This window comes from Lepisosteus platostomus, chromosome 13 (genome assembly GCF_059453375.1).
Source record: "Lepisosteus platostomus isolate fLepPlt1 chromosome 13, fLepPlt1.hap1, whole genome shotgun sequence".
NCBI classification, from domain to species: domain Eukaryota; kingdom Metazoa; phylum Chordata; class Actinopteri; order Semionotiformes; family Lepisosteidae; genus Lepisosteus; species Lepisosteus platostomus.
In genome coordinates, this window is record NC_142623.1 from 31,307,592 (window position 1) to 31,329,853 (window position 22,262).

General features: G+C 42.6%; 1 protein-coding gene across 3 annotated transcripts; it reads right to left on the reverse strand.

Moving 5' to 3' along the window:
* Nucleotides 1-4,478: 4,478 nt before the first annotated feature.
* On the reverse strand, nt 4,479-18,048 carry LOC148650383 (interleukin-12 subunit beta-like). 3 transcript variants are annotated; one of them, XM_088604129.1, is made up of 9 exons: nt 17,927-17,971; nt 16,003-16,072; nt 15,644-15,749; nt 14,774-15,049; nt 14,403-14,517; nt 13,412-13,590; nt 11,760-11,926; nt 9,125-9,234; nt 4,479-5,208 (listed from the first exon to the last, which is right to left on the reverse strand). In XM_088604129.1, exons 2-9 carry the CDS (start codon nt 16,018-16,020, stop codon nt 5,103-5,105), a joined length of 1,077 nt encoding a protein of 358 aa, XP_088460255.1. In that variant the 5' UTR covers nt 16,021-16,072; nt 17,927-17,971; the 3' UTR covers nt 4,479-5,102. The 3 variants fall into 3 exon arrangements, with proteins under 3 accessions (XP_088460255.1, XP_088460256.1, XP_088460258.1); XM_088604132.1 differs by lacking the exon at nt 4,479-5,208 and adding an exon at nt 6,484-7,584; XM_088604130.1 differs by lacking the exon at nt 16,003-16,072 and having other exon boundaries at nt 17,927-18,048.
* Nucleotides 18,049-22,262: the final 4,214 nt, after the last annotated feature.

Genomic DNA, 22,262 nt, shown 5'->3' on the forward strand with positions numbered 1-22,262 from the left:
ATGTAAAACTCTGTTTGTCCAGCAGGCGGCGCAGTCACGTCAGGCCACGTCAATTGAGTTCACACCTCAGTGCTGAGGAAACCGGAAGACAGCAGTAACCTAAGAATAGCTTTATGGTTTAAAACCAGATGGCTTTTTTTTACAGCCATCCTTCTACCCTGGGAATTTTTTGTTTTTGTTTTTAAAAGATAGTTAAATAACAGCACATTAGTTAAAGTCAGTTCAGCGGACAAGAAAAAAAAGGAAACAATACAAAACCTAATGCTTATAAAATGGAGACAAGATCTTAACAATGTTGTTCTCTGTCAGTGCAGAGTGTACCCAAGCCTGCACAATACTGGGTTTTTCCAACCTAACCTGAGCACAAATGCTGACTTCATGGGAATCTCCCATGTTCGTACAAACGTTGCCAGAACACTGGTTGGCATTTCTGTGGTGGAAGTGCCGTGTTAAACTGGTCATGGTTTCACTCACCTGGCACGAGAGGGCTGAGAGATCCAGACACAACCTATGGTCTCGGAATCCTTATACGCACCACCCAAATTCCTAAAATTATCTTTCTGACATTTCGGAGTGAGTGAAAGGCTGTGGTCAAAAATAAACATTGCACTGTCTGTGGAAATCTTTCTATACATATCAGTGCATATGCTACTGCCCCCCATCTATAGCAACTGAGAGAACTGGTCTAAAGCATGAAGGCTGGTCATAAATGTATGGGCGCAGTGTATTACAGGAAGATAGGAACAAGTAATAGGTTTATTCCATGCTGAAAAAAAGAAGAAAGAGAACACAACGTTTCGGCCGTGGAGCCTTCTTCAGGAAGATGCTCTTTGTCCATCCTCTTTGGGCGTGTCCGATACAGAGTCATTCCCACTGTGGGCGTGTCCGATACAGAGTCATTCCCACTGTGGGCGTGTCTGATACAGAGTCATTCCCACTGTGGGCGTGTCCGATACAGAGTCATTCCCACTGTGGGCGTGTCTGATACAGAGTCATTCCCACTGTGGGCGTGTCCGATACAGAGTCATTCCCACTGTGGGCTGGTCGGATACAGAGTCATTCCCACTGTGGGCGTGTCCGATACAGAGTCATTCCCACTGTGGGCATGTCCGATACAGAGTCATTCCCACTGTGGGCGTGTCTGATACAGAGTCATTCCCACTGTGGGCGTGTCCGATAGAGTAATTCCCACTGTGGGCTTGTCTGATACAGAGTCATTCCAACTGTGGGCATGTCTGACACTGCGTCATTCCCACTGTGGGCATGTCCGATACAGAGTCATTCCCACTGTGGGCTTGTCTGATACAGAGTCATTCCCACTGTGGGCGTGTCTGATACAGAGTCATTCCCATTGTGGGTGTGTCCGATACAGAGTCATTCCCACTGTGGGCGTGTCTGATACAGAGTCATTCCCACTGTGGGCATGTCCGATACAGAGTCATTCCCACTGTGGGCTTGTCTGATACAGAGTCATTCCCACTGTGGGCGTGTCCGATACAGAGTCATTCCCACTGTGGGCGTGTCTGATACAGAGTCATTCCCACTGTGGGCGTGTCCGATAGAGTCATTCCCACTGTGGGCGTGTCTGATACAGAGTCATTCCCACTGTGGGCGTGTCCGATAGAGTCATTCCCACTGTGGGCGTGTCTGATACAGAGTCATTCCCACTGTGGGCGTGTCCGATACAGAGTCATTCCCACTGTGGGCGTGTCTGATACAGAGTAATTCCCATTGTGGGCGTGTCCGATACAGAGTCATTCCCACTGTGGGCGTGTCTGATACAGAGTCATTCCCATTGTGGGCGTGTCCGATACAGAGTCATTCCCACTGTGGGCGTGTCTGATACAGAGTCATTCCCACTGTGGGCGTGTCTGATACAGCATCACTCTTAACTGTCTGCGTTCATCGTCAATTGGTCACCTATCAGTAGACCTTTAGTCAGAACTGAGGGATCAAATTCTTAATTATCAACTTGAGGATAATGGCCACTGATATGCCAATGATAATGGCCATTTTCATAACATGATTACAACTCCATCAACAGTCATCTAGGCTTTATTTGCTCTCAGGAGAAAGCAGCGCATCTCCAAAGATGTGTGTTCAGATAGGGTCTGGTGTGGCAGAAGCCTGCTGGATCACGCGGTACGTGTGCTCTTTTCGCACGCGGGGCTCTGAAATAAAGGAGAGGCCAATGAGGAACAGAAGCTAATCTGAGGTTAATATTTCCGTCACATGCAAGGCTCTTCTCAAACCAGAGTGGATTTCATACTGAGAAGTATGCACTTTGCACTTCAGTTTTCTAAAAAAAAACCTCTTGAGGTGAAAGTGCTTTTGGTCAAGAATCACTGTGTTTCAAAACAGCTGACTTTTCTAAAGAGTGATATGGATTTCCTTGCTTCCCTTTTACCTTACAACACTGCATCTCTTTGAATCATTGTACTGTTAGCTGCACCGATTAAATTGATTGCTGTCATCTTTCATGCCCCATCCTCCACATGACCAGTCACAGCTTTTTTAAAAGAAAGTGCACAACCAGTTTCCATAACCAGCAGTTTTCTTAACTAATTTACCCAGTGTGACAACACTGTTTGTTAAAACACACTTATCAAGCAATATCAACACTGAAAGGGTGCAGAGGTCTGGGGCACGTGATACATCCTAGTGCAGGAGAGGGCAAGAGCCGTGATTAGGAGATGGGTACGCATAGGTGCACTGCACACAGAGAACAGTGGACAGCACACAGAGACACGGTGGACAGCACACAGAGAACATTGGACAGCACACAGAGAACATTGGACAGCACAAAGAGACACAGTGGACAGCACACAGAGACAGTGGACAGCACACAGAGAACAGTGGACAGCACACAGAGACACAGTGGACAGCACACAGAGACACAGTGGACAGCACACAGAGACAGTGGACAGCACACAGAGAACAGTGGACAGCACAAAGAGACACAGTGGACAGCACACAGAGAACAGTGGACAGCACACAGAGAACAGTGGACAGCACACAGAGACACAGTGGACAGCACACAGAGAACAGTGGACAGCACACAGAGACACAGTGGACAGCACACAGAGAACATTGGCCAGCACACAGAGACAGTGGACAGCACACAGAGAACAGTGGACAGCACACAGAGACACAGTGGACAGCACACAGAGAACAGTGGACAGCACACAGAGACACAGTGGACAGCACACAGAGACACAGTGGACAGCACACAGAGAACACAACCAGGAAGGGACGCTGCTGAGGCGGTACAAGCATAAGAACCAGGGGAAGACCTGAAAGGGTAGCTGAAGCAGTCAAAGAGGTCACAGCGCTGGACAGGGTTGGACAAGGTCAGCGATCCGGGTCGTGCAGGGGAAGACACTAACGAAGTCAGGGGGAGCCGAGGAACAAAGGTCAAGGGAACGAGCAGTGAGGGGAGCCAGAGAGGTTCACAACACACCAGGGAAACAAGAGCCGGTGAGTAAGCACAGCCCGGAGACCGAACCCTGCCGTGATACTGAAGCTGGAATAAATCTCCTGCTGAAAACAAGGTAACTGCTGTAAATAAGCTGCTGGTGGTATTGACAACCAGTCCAACCGCGTTGCCAAGGGAACCGGCTGATTAGAAGATTGATTTGGCTGTTGACCACCAGGTGTGTTGTTACTGGAGCTTGAATCAGCACTTACCCAGTCCCGAACATTACATCTTCTAGATAATATGTAACCAGCCCTTTTCTATATTTTTGTACAATATGTTGCTGTGCTGCTAGAAACATGCTTTCCATTCCTCTATTTGCATGATGACTTTCATCAACATGTTGTGAATTATTCAACACTCAAGTTGTACAGTTTTTTCTACGAATAGCGACTGCATCTTTACATCCAAATGCATTTCCAGCCTTTTACAGGTGGGTGGCGCTGTGTGAACGTCAGAGCTCAGCGAACACAATCAGTCCGAGCGAATGTAGCTGTTTCTGTGTGAGGACCGCCCCTGTAGCTGTGTGCCCAATTTAGGCTCAACCCTGTAAAAAGCACGCCATACTTTCAAACAACAAGCCAGTTCCTAGAGTCACCCTTGAGCTGGTGCTGGTATATCACCATCAAAGCTTAGCACCACCTAATTGTGTATCACACTGATTGATGAAATTGGTGACATACTCATTCAGAAATGTACAATGGATATCAAAAGTCTACACACCCTTATTGAATTTCTAGCTTTTGTTGATGTAAAGGCTGAAACCAAGACAAATCATGTCAGTGAAAAACAAATGGATCATTTTTTAAGAAAAACAATTAAAGATAAAAAACATTCAATGCCTTGGTTGCATACAGTAAATGTGCACACCCTTTATAAAGGGGATTGTAACTGTATTCATTCTTCTCTGAACTGTCAGAAGTTTAAATTATGAAAATGTTTCTGTTTGCTGGTGTTCTAGTTTATTCAGAATTTACTTACATTGCAAAATATTAGAGCATAAGTCTGTGTTTATAAAAAACATATCCTCACCAACTCCAACAATAAGAAAGTAACATTTTCAGAAATGACGAAGGAAGATTTCTTTTACAACAGTGTTTTGAATAAGAATCAAACATAAACTATCCCAAAGTATAGTTCAGAATGTATTAGGTCACTGTACAATAATCATATGCTACAAATCATCTCAGTAAAGCCACTCTGCTCATCTGAAGCACTGGTATTCTCATTGTAGCCTCCTGAATCATAAGAAATGATTCTGTGTTTGCCTGTCTCATACAGACATCGCTGGCACATGCAACATGCAACATCAACTTTCCAGTTGGAAGAAAATTATTAGACAACATTCTGCATTCCTAAATACAGGGGTCACCTTGCCTTCATTGTTGAGAATTGTGTAGGCACCTTTAACAATAGTGTATTCATGAGCTGAAATCTAACCAACTGCACTGACTGGAGTATCTGATACAGTGTTATTCTCACCTGTGGGTATGTATGGAACAGTGTCACTCCCACTGGAAAAAGTTCTGTGTGTTGAAGTTGTTGAAATAATGCAATTTAAGTGAGATTTCCTTTATATTGGTGTGAGAAGGCAGAGCCGCTGTGAGAAACGAGCAGCCCCAGAACTCTATAAAGGACTCCACCTGTGACAGGCAGGGTAGCACTGCTTCAGGGAGCAGGTAAAGCTATGGAAATTTCTTCTCCAGCACTGGAGCTTTTTCTTGTGGGGAAATCTGTTAAAAAGTAAAAAAAAAAAAATCTGCACTTTACTCTCCAAACAAATCTTCCAAAGTTCATAAACTTAGCAAAAACAAGTAAAAACACCTTAACATAAGGATTACCAACAGAAAACATTATTTTCAAGGCTCAGGTCCACAGTACATTAAGAACTTCATGTAAGAATGGTTACAAAAGATAGGGAAGAATTTGACCCATCTAACTTATTTAGTTTTTTCAGTAACTCATTCGTCTGAGGATCTCACTCAGACGTTTCTTGGAAGAATCCAAGACTTATATCTTATAACCATGTTGTTGAAACCAGGTTATAAGTTTCAACAACATGGCTAGGCAGCTTGTTCCACACTCCCACCACATTCTGTGTAAAAAAGTACACCCAGTTCTTAGTTTCAAATGCGAATCCACAAATTAAACAAAGTTCCACAACTCCTGAATATCAGAATGTAGTACTATACATATTTATGCAAATATTATGTAATTGGTTCACAGTAGCAAAACTGAACTAGTTCTTTTCGAGAGTTTACAAATGAACAATATGAGCCCTTGAGTTCTTATGAGCTGTTAAGAATGCAATGAAAACTACATTACAAACCGCAAACAAAACAATGAGCAATTCTTTTACTACAGAATAAATGAATGTTTTGAATATAAACGTTGGCATGTTGAAGAACTAGCAAACAATTCACCTGTATTTCATTCGGCTAATTTGCGGAACACTGATAAACACTTTGGGAAAAGTAAACGTTTTACGGCACTGGTTTTACCCCTGGTTTTTGAAATAGGAAATACAAATAAAAAAAACTTTTTGCAAACAACTGTTCAATTAGTATCCAGAGTTGCTCAACCTATGAAGACGAGACTTAGCTCTATGATTCAATTACCACAAGCTCCTGTCGCGTCACTAACTGACCAGAATGGATCCAATTCCTGCGACCGGTTCTGAAAGAAAAGTGGCTGGAAGGAGTCTGACGGTACTTCCTCATTTTTCCTGTGTGCCGCCACGTTTTTCGGAGCTGTGAGCCGAGAGGTGGAGAACGCCAAGCTCGTATTCCATATTAGGCTATACCCAAAATCATATATAGTTTAAAAATAACATCCTTAAATTTTTTCGCCGCTTTCTCATAAGGAAGAAGACTTTCGCTGCGGTGAAAGTCTTTATGAGCACGTCACAGTGATTTCTTGTCTGTTCAATCACATTGTCTTTGCAGTGTCCATCCAGAATACATTAACCAAATCCAAGTAAAACAAAGACTAATCCACGACATGGCAGGTGCGTGTTCGTAAAAGGAATTTATTAAATAAATCACACAGAAATGTACAGAATCGGTCAGTACAAGAAAGGTCCTTATGAAAAAGTCATTCTTATTCAAATGTGCTGTTTAACACTTTATTTCATGGTCACCTGTAAATAATGGGATTGTTATTTATGAGTGACACTTAAGGATTTAACAAATAATGGGCAATTCCTATATAACACCGAACTAGATACTAGATTACTAGTTGCTAGCAATTAATTATATATCCCACGTTTCACTAGTCAAATATTAAGCATTAGTTTGAAAGAACCTAACAGATGTGTTACAGAAATAAAGTGGTTTTATGAAGTCTACAGTGGAGTTCTAAATAAAAAGTTTACATTCATAACATCAGCAGGTATTACATTTCATTTACATTTCCTTTGAGTTATGGCAATTTGTCACTTTCTTGAGTTTCAAATGAATACACATTTTTAATGAGCAGCGATAACTAACATTTCTCACCAATAAATATATAAATAAAGCAAATAATAAATAAGGTAGGACATTCATCCATGCAAGCTTATGATAAAATATCAAAATATACTTATCTGTGTCATTGAACATTATCATTCATGGCATGGTTTCACATCTGTACACAGCTTATCAGTCTTCAGTAAATGGAACAGTATATTGTTCAAAACATAATTATTAGATATAAATAGCGTCTCTAGTTTTTACACTACAGAGGAGAAAAGGAAAGCTTAATCATTGATACCTGGGAAATTGTACTGCTCAAGGACATTTGTATCTGCTCAGAGCACAGCTGTATGGTGATTTATCATAGAAGACAAACCAGGGTTTAACCTTTTGTGGTCTGAAACAGTTTTTTTTTAAATAAATGCAGAATTGTATTATAAAACCTGGAGTTACGGATTTAGTGCTGTGCTCGTGCAAGGGAAAACATCCGAGGATAATGCGTTTTCTAACAATGAAAGAAAAAAAAACAGGTGAAGCTGCTATTTCAGATATCTGGAAGGATCACACTTCTCCTCTCGTGCCGTTTCTCACTGTGAGAAACCCTGGGGCCTGTGATGGCTATGCGCGGGATTTCTTTTTCTTCTTTGCGGTTCATGGCTGAAATAGAAATACGAGGTCCTGTTATAAATACTCCATGGCGAACCGTGTATGTTATCATTGTGCAATCAGCTAACCGTGGAAAATCGGATCACCTTGCATTCTCTGAGCAGAGTAACAGTGGCAAGAATTCCTGCATCCCTTCAAGAAGAAACTTACCTTCCTTACACGGCTGTTCCATCAGCCGAGCTACTTTAACACCTTAAGGAAATGATTTGACGTCGTTACACGCTCGAGAAACGTGTGGCGCATCGTGTTTGTAATGCATGTTTGCAAAATGCAACTACTTAGTCAGGTCGGCTCCGGTGCGCAGTGGGGATGAATTGGACACAAGATAAATAATTTTTTTCTTCATTGGAATTTCCATTCCAACTCTGATTTTTAAGTTGCAGGGTAAAATACAAGGGATAGCCTTTGGAATTGTGTTTTCAATCTTTTAGAAGATTAAGCTTTCAAGAAGCAAGGCACTGCGTGGGAGTTTCGGGAGTAAGGATCATCCTTTATTCTCACCCAGAAACCTCTGGCTTTATTCCATCTGTCGTGGGCTAGTGCCAACTGCACAGATCACACTCAAACATTTGACTCTCAACTCTGGAAGAGCATTTAACACTGAGAACAACAGTCCCGTCTTTGCACAAAGGGTGGTGGGAGTGTGGAACAAGATGCCCAGCCATTTCATTGAAGCCGATACCCCAGTTTGCTTCAGTAAACATCTAGGTGAGATCCCATAGTCAAGACAGGAGGCACTTCTTTACAACAAAGGTTGGGGGGGTTGTGGAACAAGCTAAGCAGATCTAAGCTAAGCTAAGCAGATCTTCATTAATTAGTTCCTATCTAATTAGGTAGGTAGCCGTTATGGAGCAAATGGCGTCCTTTCATTTGTAACCTTTTGTATGTTCTAAGAATTGCTCAGTTTTTAAATCAAGTCTTTCTCTGCTAATACTGAGACCTCAGATCATGACAACATAGAAAATGACTTGTACTCAAACTGTACTTGTGTACAAACTGTACTTATACATTTTTAAATACTATAATTTTATTCCAGTGTTTCCTAAAGTTTTTTTTTTCAGTTGATACTTTGGAATCAGAAAAAAATAGCACTGTTTCCAGACCCAGAAGGGTTCTAGAGTCAGTGATTTCAACAACACCTTGATGTTAAACTGACAAGAGATCTTGCCTCATCAGCCTCCCAGTGCTCAGCGGGGGATTGTGGGAAACGTTAGCAGGCATTGGTTTGACTGAGCAAAACAACGCAATGAAAACTCACTGCAACAACAGATTTCTGATAAAGCGAATTTTCCCTGAGGCATTTCTCAATCCATCATATGTGGGCACAGGGCCTTGCTCCTGATGAGGAAGGAGTTGATAACTCCTTTGGTTTAAACCTGACACTCCTCTGCAGGTTACACCACAAGGAAATGAATTCACGCATTCTCCATTTGCATGATTCTCTGAGGGGCTGCGGTTGTACAGGTTGAGGATGCCCACATTTAAGATGAACAAATATGTCAAAGGTCAACAGAAACTGTCTTGAACCTACTTTGCCTGCTTCCAGTCACTCCAGGCTGAATCACAGAACATGTCTTTGGCGCGGACGCAGATGCTGTTTCCCTTGTGTCTGTATTTCTTTGACAATTTTAGGGAAGTGGCCTAAAAGGAAAGGAAATGGACAACACAACACACTGAGTCACTGCCATGGCAGGTATGAGGTATTGTTCCCTGACGCAAAAACAGGACAGCTGGGAAGTCATCTTTATTGCTATTTCAGTATCTCACTATGGGTATTGGTTAATTGTTTTCATTTTGAAATGGAAGTTACATGACATACAGTAAGTATGTTTTCAATATTTAACTTAAGTACTTGAAATGAATTAAAACAAATTTCTCTCCCGCTGTGCATTAAAATGGTGTCTGTTTACAGCAAGACTTACAGTATCATTAAGAATCCCCTCCACCCAGAGACCTGTTTTTAAATTAATCAATCACAAAATGCCATTTCCTACACTTTTTTGACACTTGTCCAAGTAAAAATCAGGACAAATAAACCATATTGACAAAAAAAACAGCATGTATTTTTATTTGCAGGAAGTCTCAATTTAGGAGTATGGATTTCCAAAAAAAACTACCAAAACCAGGATTCAAAGATAATGATCACAAGCCAGAGGACACAAGTGGAAACTATGTGGAGATCCATTTAAAACCAAGAATAAGATAATAATAATAACAACATCACTTTATTAACCCTTTACAATTTCTTGCATTAGGAATTATCTTTTTGCATATCCCAGCTTGCTCTCCATGAGACACACAGACACAGAGAGAATTTGTCACAGTCTGCCATTGTACAGCGCCCCTGGAGCAGTTGGGGTTAAGGGCCTTGCTCAGGAGCCCAACAGAGTAGGGTTCCTCTGCCAGCTGCGGGATTTGAACCAGCAACCTTCCAGCCACAGGCACAGATCCTTAGCCACAGCGCCACCACCCCACCCTTAGAAGTTGACAGGGGTAGGATTCAAACCCTAGCCTTTGAAGAAACTGGAGCCTTAATCCAGCACCATAGACCACTCAGCCACGCTCCCCTCTAATGCAAGCAAGATGCAAGCAATCCAAGAATAAAATGCAACTACTTAGTTCAGCTTCAGTGCCCAGAGGTAATTAATTATACACAGAATTATTGTTTTTCATTGGAATTTCCACTTCAATTCTGATTTTTACCCCTCTTTTTACCCATCTTTATCCATTTCTATGGCAAGTCGCAGCTCTGATCTTGGAAATCTGTAATCTCTGCAAGCTCTGTGCCTCTTTAACATCAACTCCTTAACGGCATGGAGCAGTGGCTCTGTGGCTCAAGATCTGCGCCTGAGGCTGGAAGGGTGCCAGGTCAAATCCCACAGCCAGTAGAGGAATCCTACTTCATTGGGCCCCTGAGCAAGGCCTTTAACCCCAGCTGCTCCAGGGGTGCCGTATACATGGCTGACCCAGTGCTCTGACCCCAGGCTTCTCTCCCTGTCTGTGTGTCCCATGGAGAGCAAGCTGGAGCATGCGAAAAAGACAAATTCCTAATGCAAAAAATTGTATATGGCTAATAAAGTGATCTTATCTTAATGTAACAGGGCTCAGCACGCCATTGGAGGTGCTGAGGAGATGTCACCACCTTAGCAAGCTACACAATATCAAGCTCTGCCACTCACTGTGACCCCACTCTCCACTGCACCAAACATCACTGAAATTTGCCACTTCAAGGGAAAAGGATCCTTTCAGATTACATCCATCTGGCGTTTTCTTATGTTCTTATCATTTATGCAAAGGGTTGTGGGAGCATGGAACGAGGACCTCAGCCATGGTATTGAAGCTGATCGTTCGTCAGCCTCCAAGAAATGGATAGATGAGAGTTGGATCAATTAACTGCTAACTACCACACTGGCTCAATGGAACGAATGGCCTCTCCTCTCCTGCGACCTTTCTTATGTTGTTATATAATTCCTTACACTTATATATTCTGGACACTCCACTCAAAGCGCTTTATAGGTAATGGGGACCCCCCTCCACCACCAGTGTGCAGCCCCACCTGGATGATGTGACGGCAGCCAGAGTGCTCCAGTACCCTCACCACACACCAGCTCTCAGTGGGGAGGAGAACAGAGTGATGAAGCCAGTTCATAGGTGGGGATTATTAGGAGGCCATGATTGGTAAAGGCCAGGGGGAAATTTGATCAGGACACTAGAGTAATACCTCTACTCTTTTCAAGAAAGGCCCTGGGATTTTTAATGACCACAGAGAGTAAGGACCTCGGTTTTACGTCTCATCTGAAGACCAGCACTTTTTTTAAAGTATACTGTCTCCGTCACTATACTGGGGCATTAGGACCCACATAGACTGCAGGATGAGCGCCCCCTACTGGTCCCACTAACACCTCTTCCAGCAGCAGCCTTAGCTTTCCCAGGAGATCTCTATTCAGGTACTGGCCAGGCTCACACCTGCTGAGCTTCAGTGGCCTGCCGGTTGTGATTCACAGAGTGATATGGCTGCTGACTATATGTATTTTCTCAAAGATCTCAAAGGTTGTACCAGTATACCACAGTAGTCATTGTCTCGGTGAAGACGAAGGAAGAAAGTCACATTGCATCGATAGTGGAATACGGAGGGAGAGAGAGCAGGGATGATTTAAGGAAGTTACCTCGTCAGTGCCAGTTGGCTGAGCCTGCAGACTGTCACAGCTGCCTTTCACCACTTTGACCTGGAATGTGAGAGGGAAGTAGGAGCGGCTGTGCTTCCAGTTTGCGGGGTAATCCCACGTCACGTTAATCCGACAAACCTTCAAGTTTTCAGGGCTGTCGGGCTTCACTATGGACACAGATTCAGAAACAGTGACGTCAGAGCCGTTTCTGCCTGGGACCTTCTAAAAAAACGCGTTTTTTTATGGAAAGCCGAAATTGTACTGTCCCTTCGATAACTCAGTAAAACTGTATTAGTTGTAATATTTATTAATCACCGTACTATTTTTGCAGTTTTTTCCCCCCCAAAATTACCTTGCACTGTTTTTGTCCTGTTGTATTCTTTTCTCCGTTTGCGTATTTGCACAGTTTTGATTACACTGTCATGTTATTACACTGTTATTGTTATTGTGTTACTGTCTATTGTCCTATCTTCTGTTCTATTTATATACTGCACCTGAGCGACTAATGAGTAACACTTTTCCCTATACTATGCACCTGTGTAAGTATAGTGACAATAAAGTTTAATTGAATTGATTGAGTGAAACTGCTCGCCTAATGTTTTGGTATTAAAAAAAAAACGTTCAGGTTCTCAGTAGGAACGCAGAAGCCAGGCAGTTTTTCTATCTCTTTAATAAATAATACAAACAAGTCACATTTTAATGTTTTTATCCCTCGATTTGTGCACTTCAGTAAATAACTTCAGTTTAAAAGGAATGAAAATCATTAACGACTCTAGATGGCAGTGTTAAGTAAGTGATTTTGTAACGATGTAGTAACATATTCGGTTCTTAAAACTGTTAATAAAGTATCTAAAAATGAAAATAACTAGAAGTTCACTCCAAATCAACAACCTAAAACAAAGGTCATTATTAGTTTATCATGTGATTTGACAAAATGTGGAGAATTGTTTTGAAGTTCCAGGACATTTTCAAGAATAGTCCCTTCTGAAAACTGTTCACACCTCACATCTTGTCTGAATGTAGTGCATTCAAGACTCCTTATGTGTGCAAAAGGTCATTGTGTGGTCATTGTGTGCATGGTCACTATGGTAAAACAAGCACATTCTGGGATATGAACCTGTTTTGTTGAAGTTAATTGAAGTATTTTACAAGCTGTTCCGAATGGGGCACTTGGACATGCCAGGTGCATCTGTAGCTAAAGTTACTCTGAAATCTGCTTGCTGAGGATAAAGACTTGCTGCAATAAGTGACCATTAGTGGCACCAGACAGACCAGATTGATCCAGACTAATTTGCCTGGTAGGACCTTCAAGTGTTAAAAGTTACGTATGAAGACTGGAATATCACGGTGTGGGTTTGAGCCTGGCACTAATTCAGCACTTGTCAAGGGAATTCTAGGCTGTAGGTCACACTCTCCTGCCAGCAGTAAAGTGTTAAACAAAGGTCTTGCTGAAGCATCAGGTTTCTTCAAGAAGAACTTAAGGCAGAGCATCACACTCTTAAAAGGTCTCTTGCTCGCTATGTTGTAAATAGCCAGGGATTGGTGTAAATTAATACAACATTCACACATACATCATAATATAGGGGGAAATTCTGACCTTTAAGGAGGACAAAAAATAGTATGTAGAAAAGGAGCAGTGATATGATACTCACAGATTTCATGAATGTAGAAGACTTTAGAATACTCTTCAAAGCGGTACAGGTGCGTAGCGTACAGAGTAAAATTGATTCGGTCGCGCTCCTCTCTGTACGGGCAGAAGGAGGAGTCTTGACAGCTTGCTTTGGACTCATGTTCATCCATAGTGCAGGAGATGCTGCTCACCTCTGATGACCTGTCAACAACAAAACCACCCATAAATCCCTGCATGTTTGATCCTGTGTTCAATCAGTAAGAATATTACGGCACTTCCACTGAAAGAAAGCACTTTCCCAGATGTCCTGGTTGCACCGGAGTCCAGGAATGGGGGTGCATACAAAAATATTAAAAAGGAGGGCTTTATTAGAAAGGAGTTACTCAATTCAGCAGAGTCAGTCAGAAAAGCAATTACTGTACCTACATTATTGCTGCTTATTGTAATTTTAGTACAGGGATCTTCAACCCTGGTCCTAGAGAGCTCTGGTCTAGTTAGACTTATTGGTTTCTAAAGACTGGCAACACTGATCAGCTTTTTCAACCAAGCAAGTAATCTGTTCATTTAAAAGTATTGATTCTTGTAGGTAGACATGTACATAGAGATTAGTCCTAAATGATCTCTAAATTACTTCATTTAAATAATCGCCTGTGTGACAGATCACAGCACAATTGTTCCAAGTCTTAAGAAATCGGTGATTTAACAGTGAGCAGAACCTGCTGTATCAGGGTGCACCAGGGCCAGGGCGGGAGCCCCTGCAGACACGACAGAGCTCACTGCAGGTAAGGTTAGGTAGTCTGGGCCAAGACTTGAGCAGCTCAGCCGAACTGCCCCCGAAGTCTTGAGACTCAACCCCCGCCCCCTGCTCAACACTGACGTGCTTCAGCAAAGGCTTAGAGCGGGTTGTGTTTCCTGATGGACGCTACTGCCAGAGTAATCAATCAAAGCTACAAGACTGACGAGCCTGTGCTGGCTCTCCCTCTTCCAAAGTGTAAGATTAACACTGGACGTACGCCAGCCGCTCTGCAGAGACGAACAGCGTGGCATCTTCACGATTCTCCTGCAGCTGCCAAGAGCACTCGAAGTCTCCCGAGTAGTTTTTCGCTTTGCAGGTAATGTAGTTGTTTTCTGTGGAATAAATGCAGAAAGAAATCAGGAGTGCGTGAAAGACTTACTGAAGCCATGCTTAAATGAGCAGCCTCAAACCGGAGGGATTATGTGTGCTGCCCAACACCTAGCACAACAGGGAGCAGGCACAAACACAGTAGGCACAGGTCAGCTTGGGTACAGAAGGTGTTATGGAAAAACTGAGCGAAAAACTCAGGTTTTAAATGATCTTGAGGGTAAAAACTCACTCTCCCGTCGCCACACAGAGCAGGCTCACCTTCGTTCTTGAGGATGGTCTTGGGGAAGGGACCTTTCTCGTTATTTGTCTCCTGCACCAGGACCAGGGTGTGGTTGAGCGTGGCACCAGAGCTGTCGTGGCAGGTGTAATTCCCGCCGAACATCTCCACCACCTCCACCGTGATCACGTTCCCGCGTTCTCTCAATTTCCGGTTGTCCTTCTTCCAGTGGACATCCCGGAGCTGGTGGGCCTCTCCACAGCTCAGCTCGACGTGAGAGGAAGTGCTCTTGGTGAGGTCAACATCCAGGACGATGACTGCGCAGGCAGGGATGGACATTAACGCGCAGCCTCTCAAGACGGTCAGCAGTAGTCAACATGCACACACTGTTCTCACCATCATTACTTTGTGTCACGCCCTCTGCAGCCAGAGGGCGCTCCTTCTCTGTCCTGTCCCTAGTTTCCGGTCTGCTGTCCTTCCTGTCCCTCTCTTTCCCTTGGGCTATATATTTCCGGGTCTTGCACTCCGTCCTCGCTCAGCATTGACGTTCGGATGTCCTGAGACCCGCCTAGCACCAGGGCGCCCCACGTCCTCTCCCTGAGGGCATAGGTTTCTATACGGCATTCCTGAACTCTTTGCACTAATGAGCCCGGGTCTTTTTCCTCTCTCCTGCTCCCCACGGTTAGTCCCTTTGGACATCCGTGACACTTTGCTTTCCAACTCTTTTACTATGATGCTACAATCTTACTGCTCTGAGACACTGCCCTTTGAATTCGAGTATGACCACAGTGAACACAGATACAGATGTAACTACAGCAGAACAAGGGATCAAAGAGTTGAGACTGTGTGGCTCTAACTAGTGGCTTGCATCAGTGGGTCACATACTTTGTAAAGGAAAAAAAGTTTCTCACCGTTCGGTCTGAAGACCCAGTATTTAGAGGGTTCTTCTTGATCGCTGCTCCTTGCTTGTTGTAGAGCCAGAAGCAGAACACAAAATAACTGCAAAGCACACGTCATCTGATAGAGAGAAGGAAACAAACAATATTCTATAAAATGTAAAAAGGAGATTCAATCTTCATTATTCAATTATATAAAAAAGTATTTAGTAATTTCTAGAATCCACATTTTCTAATTGGATTTTGACAAAAACACTCAGTCTACCAATCATTTAACTCTTTAATTTATCCAGATAAATACATTTAGATGAGGTATTAACTGATTTTGTCATGGAATACCATAATCACATTGAAAATTCAACTTGTCAACATACCTTAGATACAATAATCATTGACTTCAGGCCAAATTAGAATTTTTTCCCCAAATCAGTGCAATGTATATACCTAGAAGTGACGAAACAAATCAGTATGTAACATGTGAATTCAAGCCTGCCTCATGAAATTACCAGATCTTTAAAAACTATAAATGGTTCTCCATTTAGAGTCATTATCTTCATTCTTTCAGCTTTTTTTAGGTGTCTTGGCTTTACTCAAACTAAAATGAATAATCGGCGCTCTTCATTCCCGTACCTACTGTACAGTTCTTTGGAGCAGGGCACATCTGCACAACCTCACTGTTTTTATACCTTGATGAGCAGCTTTGATATTTTACAATCTTTCATGTCCTTACAGTAGTTATCGGGTGAGATGTTTAAGAGACTCCTTTAGGCAATTAAATACAAAAGCTGGCAGAATTACACACCAATGGCAGTTCTAACTGAAATCATAATGGTTTATAAAAAAAAGTCTTTAAAACCAATTGATAAAAAGGGGGCCAACCAGATGAATTATAATTTTGCTTACCAGAATTTTCTTACTTTTCTAACTTATCAGAAATAAATGCCTTTCACATAGTAGAACTAGACATTACCAATACACAACAGTCCCTACAAACAGGAGTCTGAAAGCTGACACCCTAGTGCTGACATCAATTAGATGTTATCCCCTCTGGGTAAATAAAACATTTCCTGCTTAATCCAGTGCATGGCATTCCACAGAAATGCAGCAAAATGTTCTGTAGGTTATCCAAAATAGCCACAGGACAATCTATAGATAGGAACGTGCCATAACATAGAAGTGATCAAGTTAATTACATTTCATTGCCAATAAAGACATTTCATTGCCAGCAACTACTGCTGCACGCTGTATTGTTGTGTATTTGATAAATAAACTTTGATTTGATTTGATTCATTAATAACCAGCACCTGACGCTCGATCCTTTCCTAAATACACTCCATGGTACCTGAACACCTATCTGCGCCACTACCATTCTCCCCGCAGGCCTGGAAGTGTGCTATATTCCCACGTCCCAGTCAGCAAAGCATCACTTTTGTCCCAGATACTCTCTCAAAAGCCCACTGACACTATTAGAACACAAGTACTGCCTTTGTTCCAATCACTGCTACATCATCCCATTCAGCCAGTTACTTTCACAGCAGGAACAAGACCTAATAACTTCTGAAAGGCAACACATGTTGAGGTTTTCCATATTAAAATAACAGCTTTTACAGCACTTCATCAAACTCAGATTCATCTTCAAACTTAAAATGAGTAAATTCGCATATTCTAAGGCTTACCTTGCCTTTTAACAGAACAAAGCAAAACAAAACAGCAACTTGTCTATTTATTGCTACATGCAAATGAGGAGCTCCAGGGACAGAGCCGGGTGTTATCCCGCATTCCCACTTCTGTTTTTATCAGCACGCTGCCACGAGTTTGTATATGTCAAATTTATCACCAGTGTTGTAAACAGAAAAATGCTGCTGAATCTTTTGATCAAGAATCAATCGCCTGGGTGATGGGAAAAGCTGGCAGAACTTTTAAAATGTTTAAAAAAATGCTTTTTAGAAACTGAACATATTTCATATTTAAAAATGTAATTAAAATGAAGTTCTTTCAGAACTTGTAAAAGGAGATTGTAACAGCAACCTCTGAACGGAAAAATATACTACAGCAGAAATATAGTACAATAGTGATATAATAATAATAATCACTTTTATTTATAAAGTGCCATTTACAAACCCAACGACGTTGTACATAGTGATAAGAAAAAAAAAATAAAATTAAATAAAATGAGACAAGAACATACAGGATAAACCTTAAGTGTTATTCCTCACTATGTTTTATGTTATGTGGTTCCCTGACATCCAGAGACAATTTAATCTTATCAAGTATTTGGTGATGTAAGTTTGATCTTACCTTGGTAAAAAGGCAGTGCTCAGAACCAGTCTTTCTCCCTTCTCAGTCTTTCACTGGTTGATATTCACACTCCTCAGTATATATAGTCAGCCACATGGAAGTGGAGAATTTCCAGAAACACAATCAACAATAACAAAAAAGTACAGCTTGCAGGTAAAAGGAACTAAGCTTGGGGTTTCAAAAAGAAGGTTTTGAGTAAAGGCCAGCGAAAGTCATTTTTGTAAAATCCGTTTTCTCTTGACCCCAATCTCAGGTGGTCTAATTTTGGATGGCTTAATTATAATGAGAGCGGCCAGTATGTGTCAGCATCGGGTTTTCAGTCAGCTTTAAAAGCTAATGTCCAACCTGTAACCAGCGACTGGGATTTTGGACACTTCTGAAATAAATTGGTGAAAAGACAATGAGCTATTCAAATATTCACCTCTCTACTTTTGATCTGATTGGCAAGACTGCCACACTTTTCTGATCACGTACTTATTATTTTTTTCTTGACCTGCCTGACTGCTGACACCTTTAGATGTTTTGACTGGCTTAAAGAGTGCTTCCATTGTGGGGTGTTTTAGTGTCCTGTTGATTTTATATTAAGAATAGCATTATGGTAAACCAAAAGTACCTTCTGCGTGGAGTTCGCATGCTGCCCCTTTGTTGGTAGGCATTTTTGTCAGGGGCAACGATTCTCTCCTGGCTGGAAATCACGGTGGCTGGGTTAATTCGTGTCGCTGAGTGCTTGTGTGTGCGAGTGTTTCTGGCCCGCAATAAATCTGTCCAGGGAATCATCCTGCCTTGCTACAACTTGAGCTTCTAACTGCAACCTCTTACATGGAAAGAAAGTCATTCCAATAATGAATGGATAAATATCCCACTTCCTTAACAAGACCAGCTTCCCTGGGAGTGAATTTTAACTACACTTACAAATATAGAACTTACAGAGTTACTCTAACGGAAATCTGGAGCAGTGAGTTTTGTTTACATTTCTGGGTTTCTGACTTGCGACTAACTTATGTCTATGAAAGCTGGTTTTAACAAGGAGGAAAGGGAATATTTTCAGGGACCAGTGACACTAGGCTGCAGAATCAAGGTGGATACTGGCCAGAGTGTTTTCTACCAAAGAGCCAGATGTGAAATATTCAAACATCCATCTGTGATCTAACTGCTTCTTCCAATTCAGGGTCGCAGGGGAGCTGATGCCTAACCCAGGAAGCACCGGACACAAGGACACAAGGCAGGATAATCCCTGGACAAGAGGACAGTCCAGCACACGGTACGCACAGACACATGCAGTCATACATCAGGACCAGTTTTCCGAGATGCCAGTTAACCTACCAGCATGGCTGTGGATTGTGGGAGGAAACCAGAGCACCTGGAGGAAACTCATGCAAACATGGGGATACAACAACTCCAACAACAACAATAATATCATTGATACACAGGGTAGTAGAAGTATTTAAACATGTATTTCTTAAAACCTTTTCAGAAAGGTAATTCACACTTGAACAAAGTAACAGTCGGTTAAAGGTTTCAGAAAAAGTAAATCTGAAATAACAAAAGGAATGAGGACATTGGGTCTATCTAACATAGTTAGTAGATAATAATAAGATTATTCCATGTAATTTTATGTGACTCTTATGTTTTGTGTTTTTTCCTTCTGTGGGAGAAGCCAAAGACAAATTTCACCAGCAGTGGACGATATAGTATCTATCTTAATCGGTTTGATTAATAACCAGTGTGTTGTTGCTGTACCCTCTCTTGGGGATGCACAACTCGAATTTGCTATGAGTTGAATGATTGATAATGTTTATTATTCGCACACACATACAGTAGGTACACCAATGAGTTCTCTCTCAGGGAGTGTTCCACGCAGCGACGTGTGACGTCGGCTCTTCCGCTAACGCCCAGGCTCTTTCCGTAAGGCGAGCTCGAGCACACCTTTGCGGGACACCTGAGACCGGCGCACGGTTCGCCCGTTCTTCCACTGACGTCATCTCTGGTAATGCCAAAGGGACTGGAGCTTCCGAGCTGGTCCAGCCGGCGGAAGTGGGGATCTGGACAATGTGTACTTTCTAACTGGAGAGATGCAGAGTATTGGAATGCAGGAAAGAGGAAATTATATTCGATTCAAAACGATTGACGCTTGCTCTTAAAAATTCCATGCCATGCCATTTAAAAGTGCTCCTTATGAAATCTGTATGTAAAGCGCTATCTGATTGCCCCAGAGCAATTTCCTTGTAACTGTGCCTTGACAAGCATGTTTTTTCCACTGTTGCATTCAGTATTGGAAGGAAAACAACGTGTGCTTCCAACATATAGTCCATAAAGCCATCGCAAAACCGAAGTGTTAAAATATAAAACGATACAGAGATGTAATCGATGGCGCAGGCAGGGATTAACAGAATTTGACGCACGCAACAAATACTACAGCTGCTAAGCATCATCATCGTCGACGTGCTAGGTTTAAAGGATTCGTCAATACAAGAGTAAAATTCAAGACGTTTAAAACAATACAACACATTCGAGTCTAAAATCCATGTAACGGGGTTTTATTAATAGTGACGTGGCTTGAACTCTGCAGCTTTAAGTTTCCTAGAAAGAGTCTGTGTTCCCTTTTTCACCGGGAACGACGGCCTTCATGAACCGTCACATCTCAGTGTTTGGTTTCTCGTTAGAAAAATAAGGATGTAGCAGGCGGTACAGTCCCTATAAATTATTTCATCCCCGCGCCGAGGTACTTTCAGAGCGAGATCCGCAGTTCCTGAAACGTCGAAGATTCAATTTTCTAAATTGTCCATCAAGAAACCTTCATCTGCCAAAGGTAACGCCTCATTATTTAGAACTTCCCTGTTTCTGCCTGGAGTGAAATAAATCGTAGGAAGCGAGGCTTAAATGTCGTTGTTTTTTTTTTTTTGCGTGTGCAGCATCGGTGTTTATAGGGGGAAAAAACAAACTAACGAGCCTGTTTCTTAAATGCCCGCGATGCCATTCTGAGTAACGCCGAAAAACCTAGAGAGTGCGAGAGGACTCATCATCTGGTGATACTAAAGAAAAGAAGCTAAAAAGTCCTTATATTTCCAGTTCCCCAGTTTGAATTTTTACAACTGGTTGTGAAAGAGAAACCCTATTATTTAACTCACTCGGTATTCTCGCTGTATGCGGACTGCCGTTGTTAATTCAACGTGTGCGAGTGGTGACGGGGGGGCATGGGACAACTGACAAGGCAGGACAGCCGAAATCCCCTGGCGTCTCCAGTCACCTTTGTCCCCAACACATGGCGTAATGAGAGTGGTGCAGGGAAGGCCAAGGGAGCACTTGACGCCCTTATGAAATCTTATCGCGGTACAAGGTTTCCCTTGGTTTTCCTGTGCTTGCACAAGGCGTGTGGCTTCGTCACGGCTCCCCGTGTCCACACTTGTGGTGAATCGTGCTGTAATGGCATCTCCCCCTGAACTGTACCGTGGGTGTGCTGCACCGCCTCTGTACCCCCGTTTTATCATGGAGAGCGCTTAGAAATGAGCTGGTTCTCCGAATGATGTCGCTGGGAGTCTTTTTTTTTTAACACCGCTGGGAGTCTGTTCAATACAGCACTAGGCTCAAGAACTAGCGAGCTACAGAACTTTTATGTGCTTGGCATCCAGGCAGTCAGTCAGACTCAGACTCGGCTGTCAGTAATTCGCGGTCACTCCTGACTCCATTTCCTCTCCTAAAACGCTACAATACTGTACGCGATCCCCGTCCCTCCCTAATATTCATCTTTTTACTCCTCACCTCCACCTCATCTCTGGTTCCTCCTCCCCCCAGGTCACCCCTTACTCTGCAGGGGGTCCCAGCCTCCTTGTCCCCTGGCTAGGAGGTCAGCCCTCACCCAAGGGGGCTAAGCAAAATTGTGACTAAACCATTCCATAATCCTTTCAGTCTGGGTTGAATGGAGCATAGCTTAGTGTGCTGAGTAAGTTACAGAAGTGCCTTTGCCCATCTGAGATTTAGAGAGTGTAAAAACCTGCCAAGTGTCCACTGAACATAACAGAAATCCACCCCACCCGGAGAAAAAGATGTTTTTTGTTAACATTAAACTTGCTTTTCCCTATGTGATTATCTTTACGCAAAGGGTTGTGGGAGTATGGAACAAGCTAGCCAGCCATGTCGTTAAAGCCAATTCCCCAACTCCTTTCAAGAAAAGGTTGGATGAAATTCTCATCTCAATTAGCTCCTCTAAATTTAAACCAAGAACAGGAGGGACGTCTTTATGCTAAGGGCTGTGGGAGTGTGGAACAAGCTACTCAACCATGTGGCTGAAGCAGAAACCAGGGTTTCGTCTGACTGCTCCAGTTTCCTCCCCCAGTCT

What these genes read in the sequence shown, in the direction of transcription:
- LOC148650383 (XM_088604129.1), bottom strand. An exon ending in GACCATCCTCAAGAACGAAG is followed by an intron (nt 14,518 to 14,773) that starts GTGAGCCTGCTC and finishes TTTATTCCACAG; the next exon opens with AAAACAACTACATTACCTGC. An exon ending in AGTGACTGGAAGCAGGCAAA is followed by an intron (nt 5,209 to 9,124) that starts GTAGGTTCAAGA and finishes ACTTTTTAACAG; the next exon opens with ATTTCCCCACAAGAAAAAGC.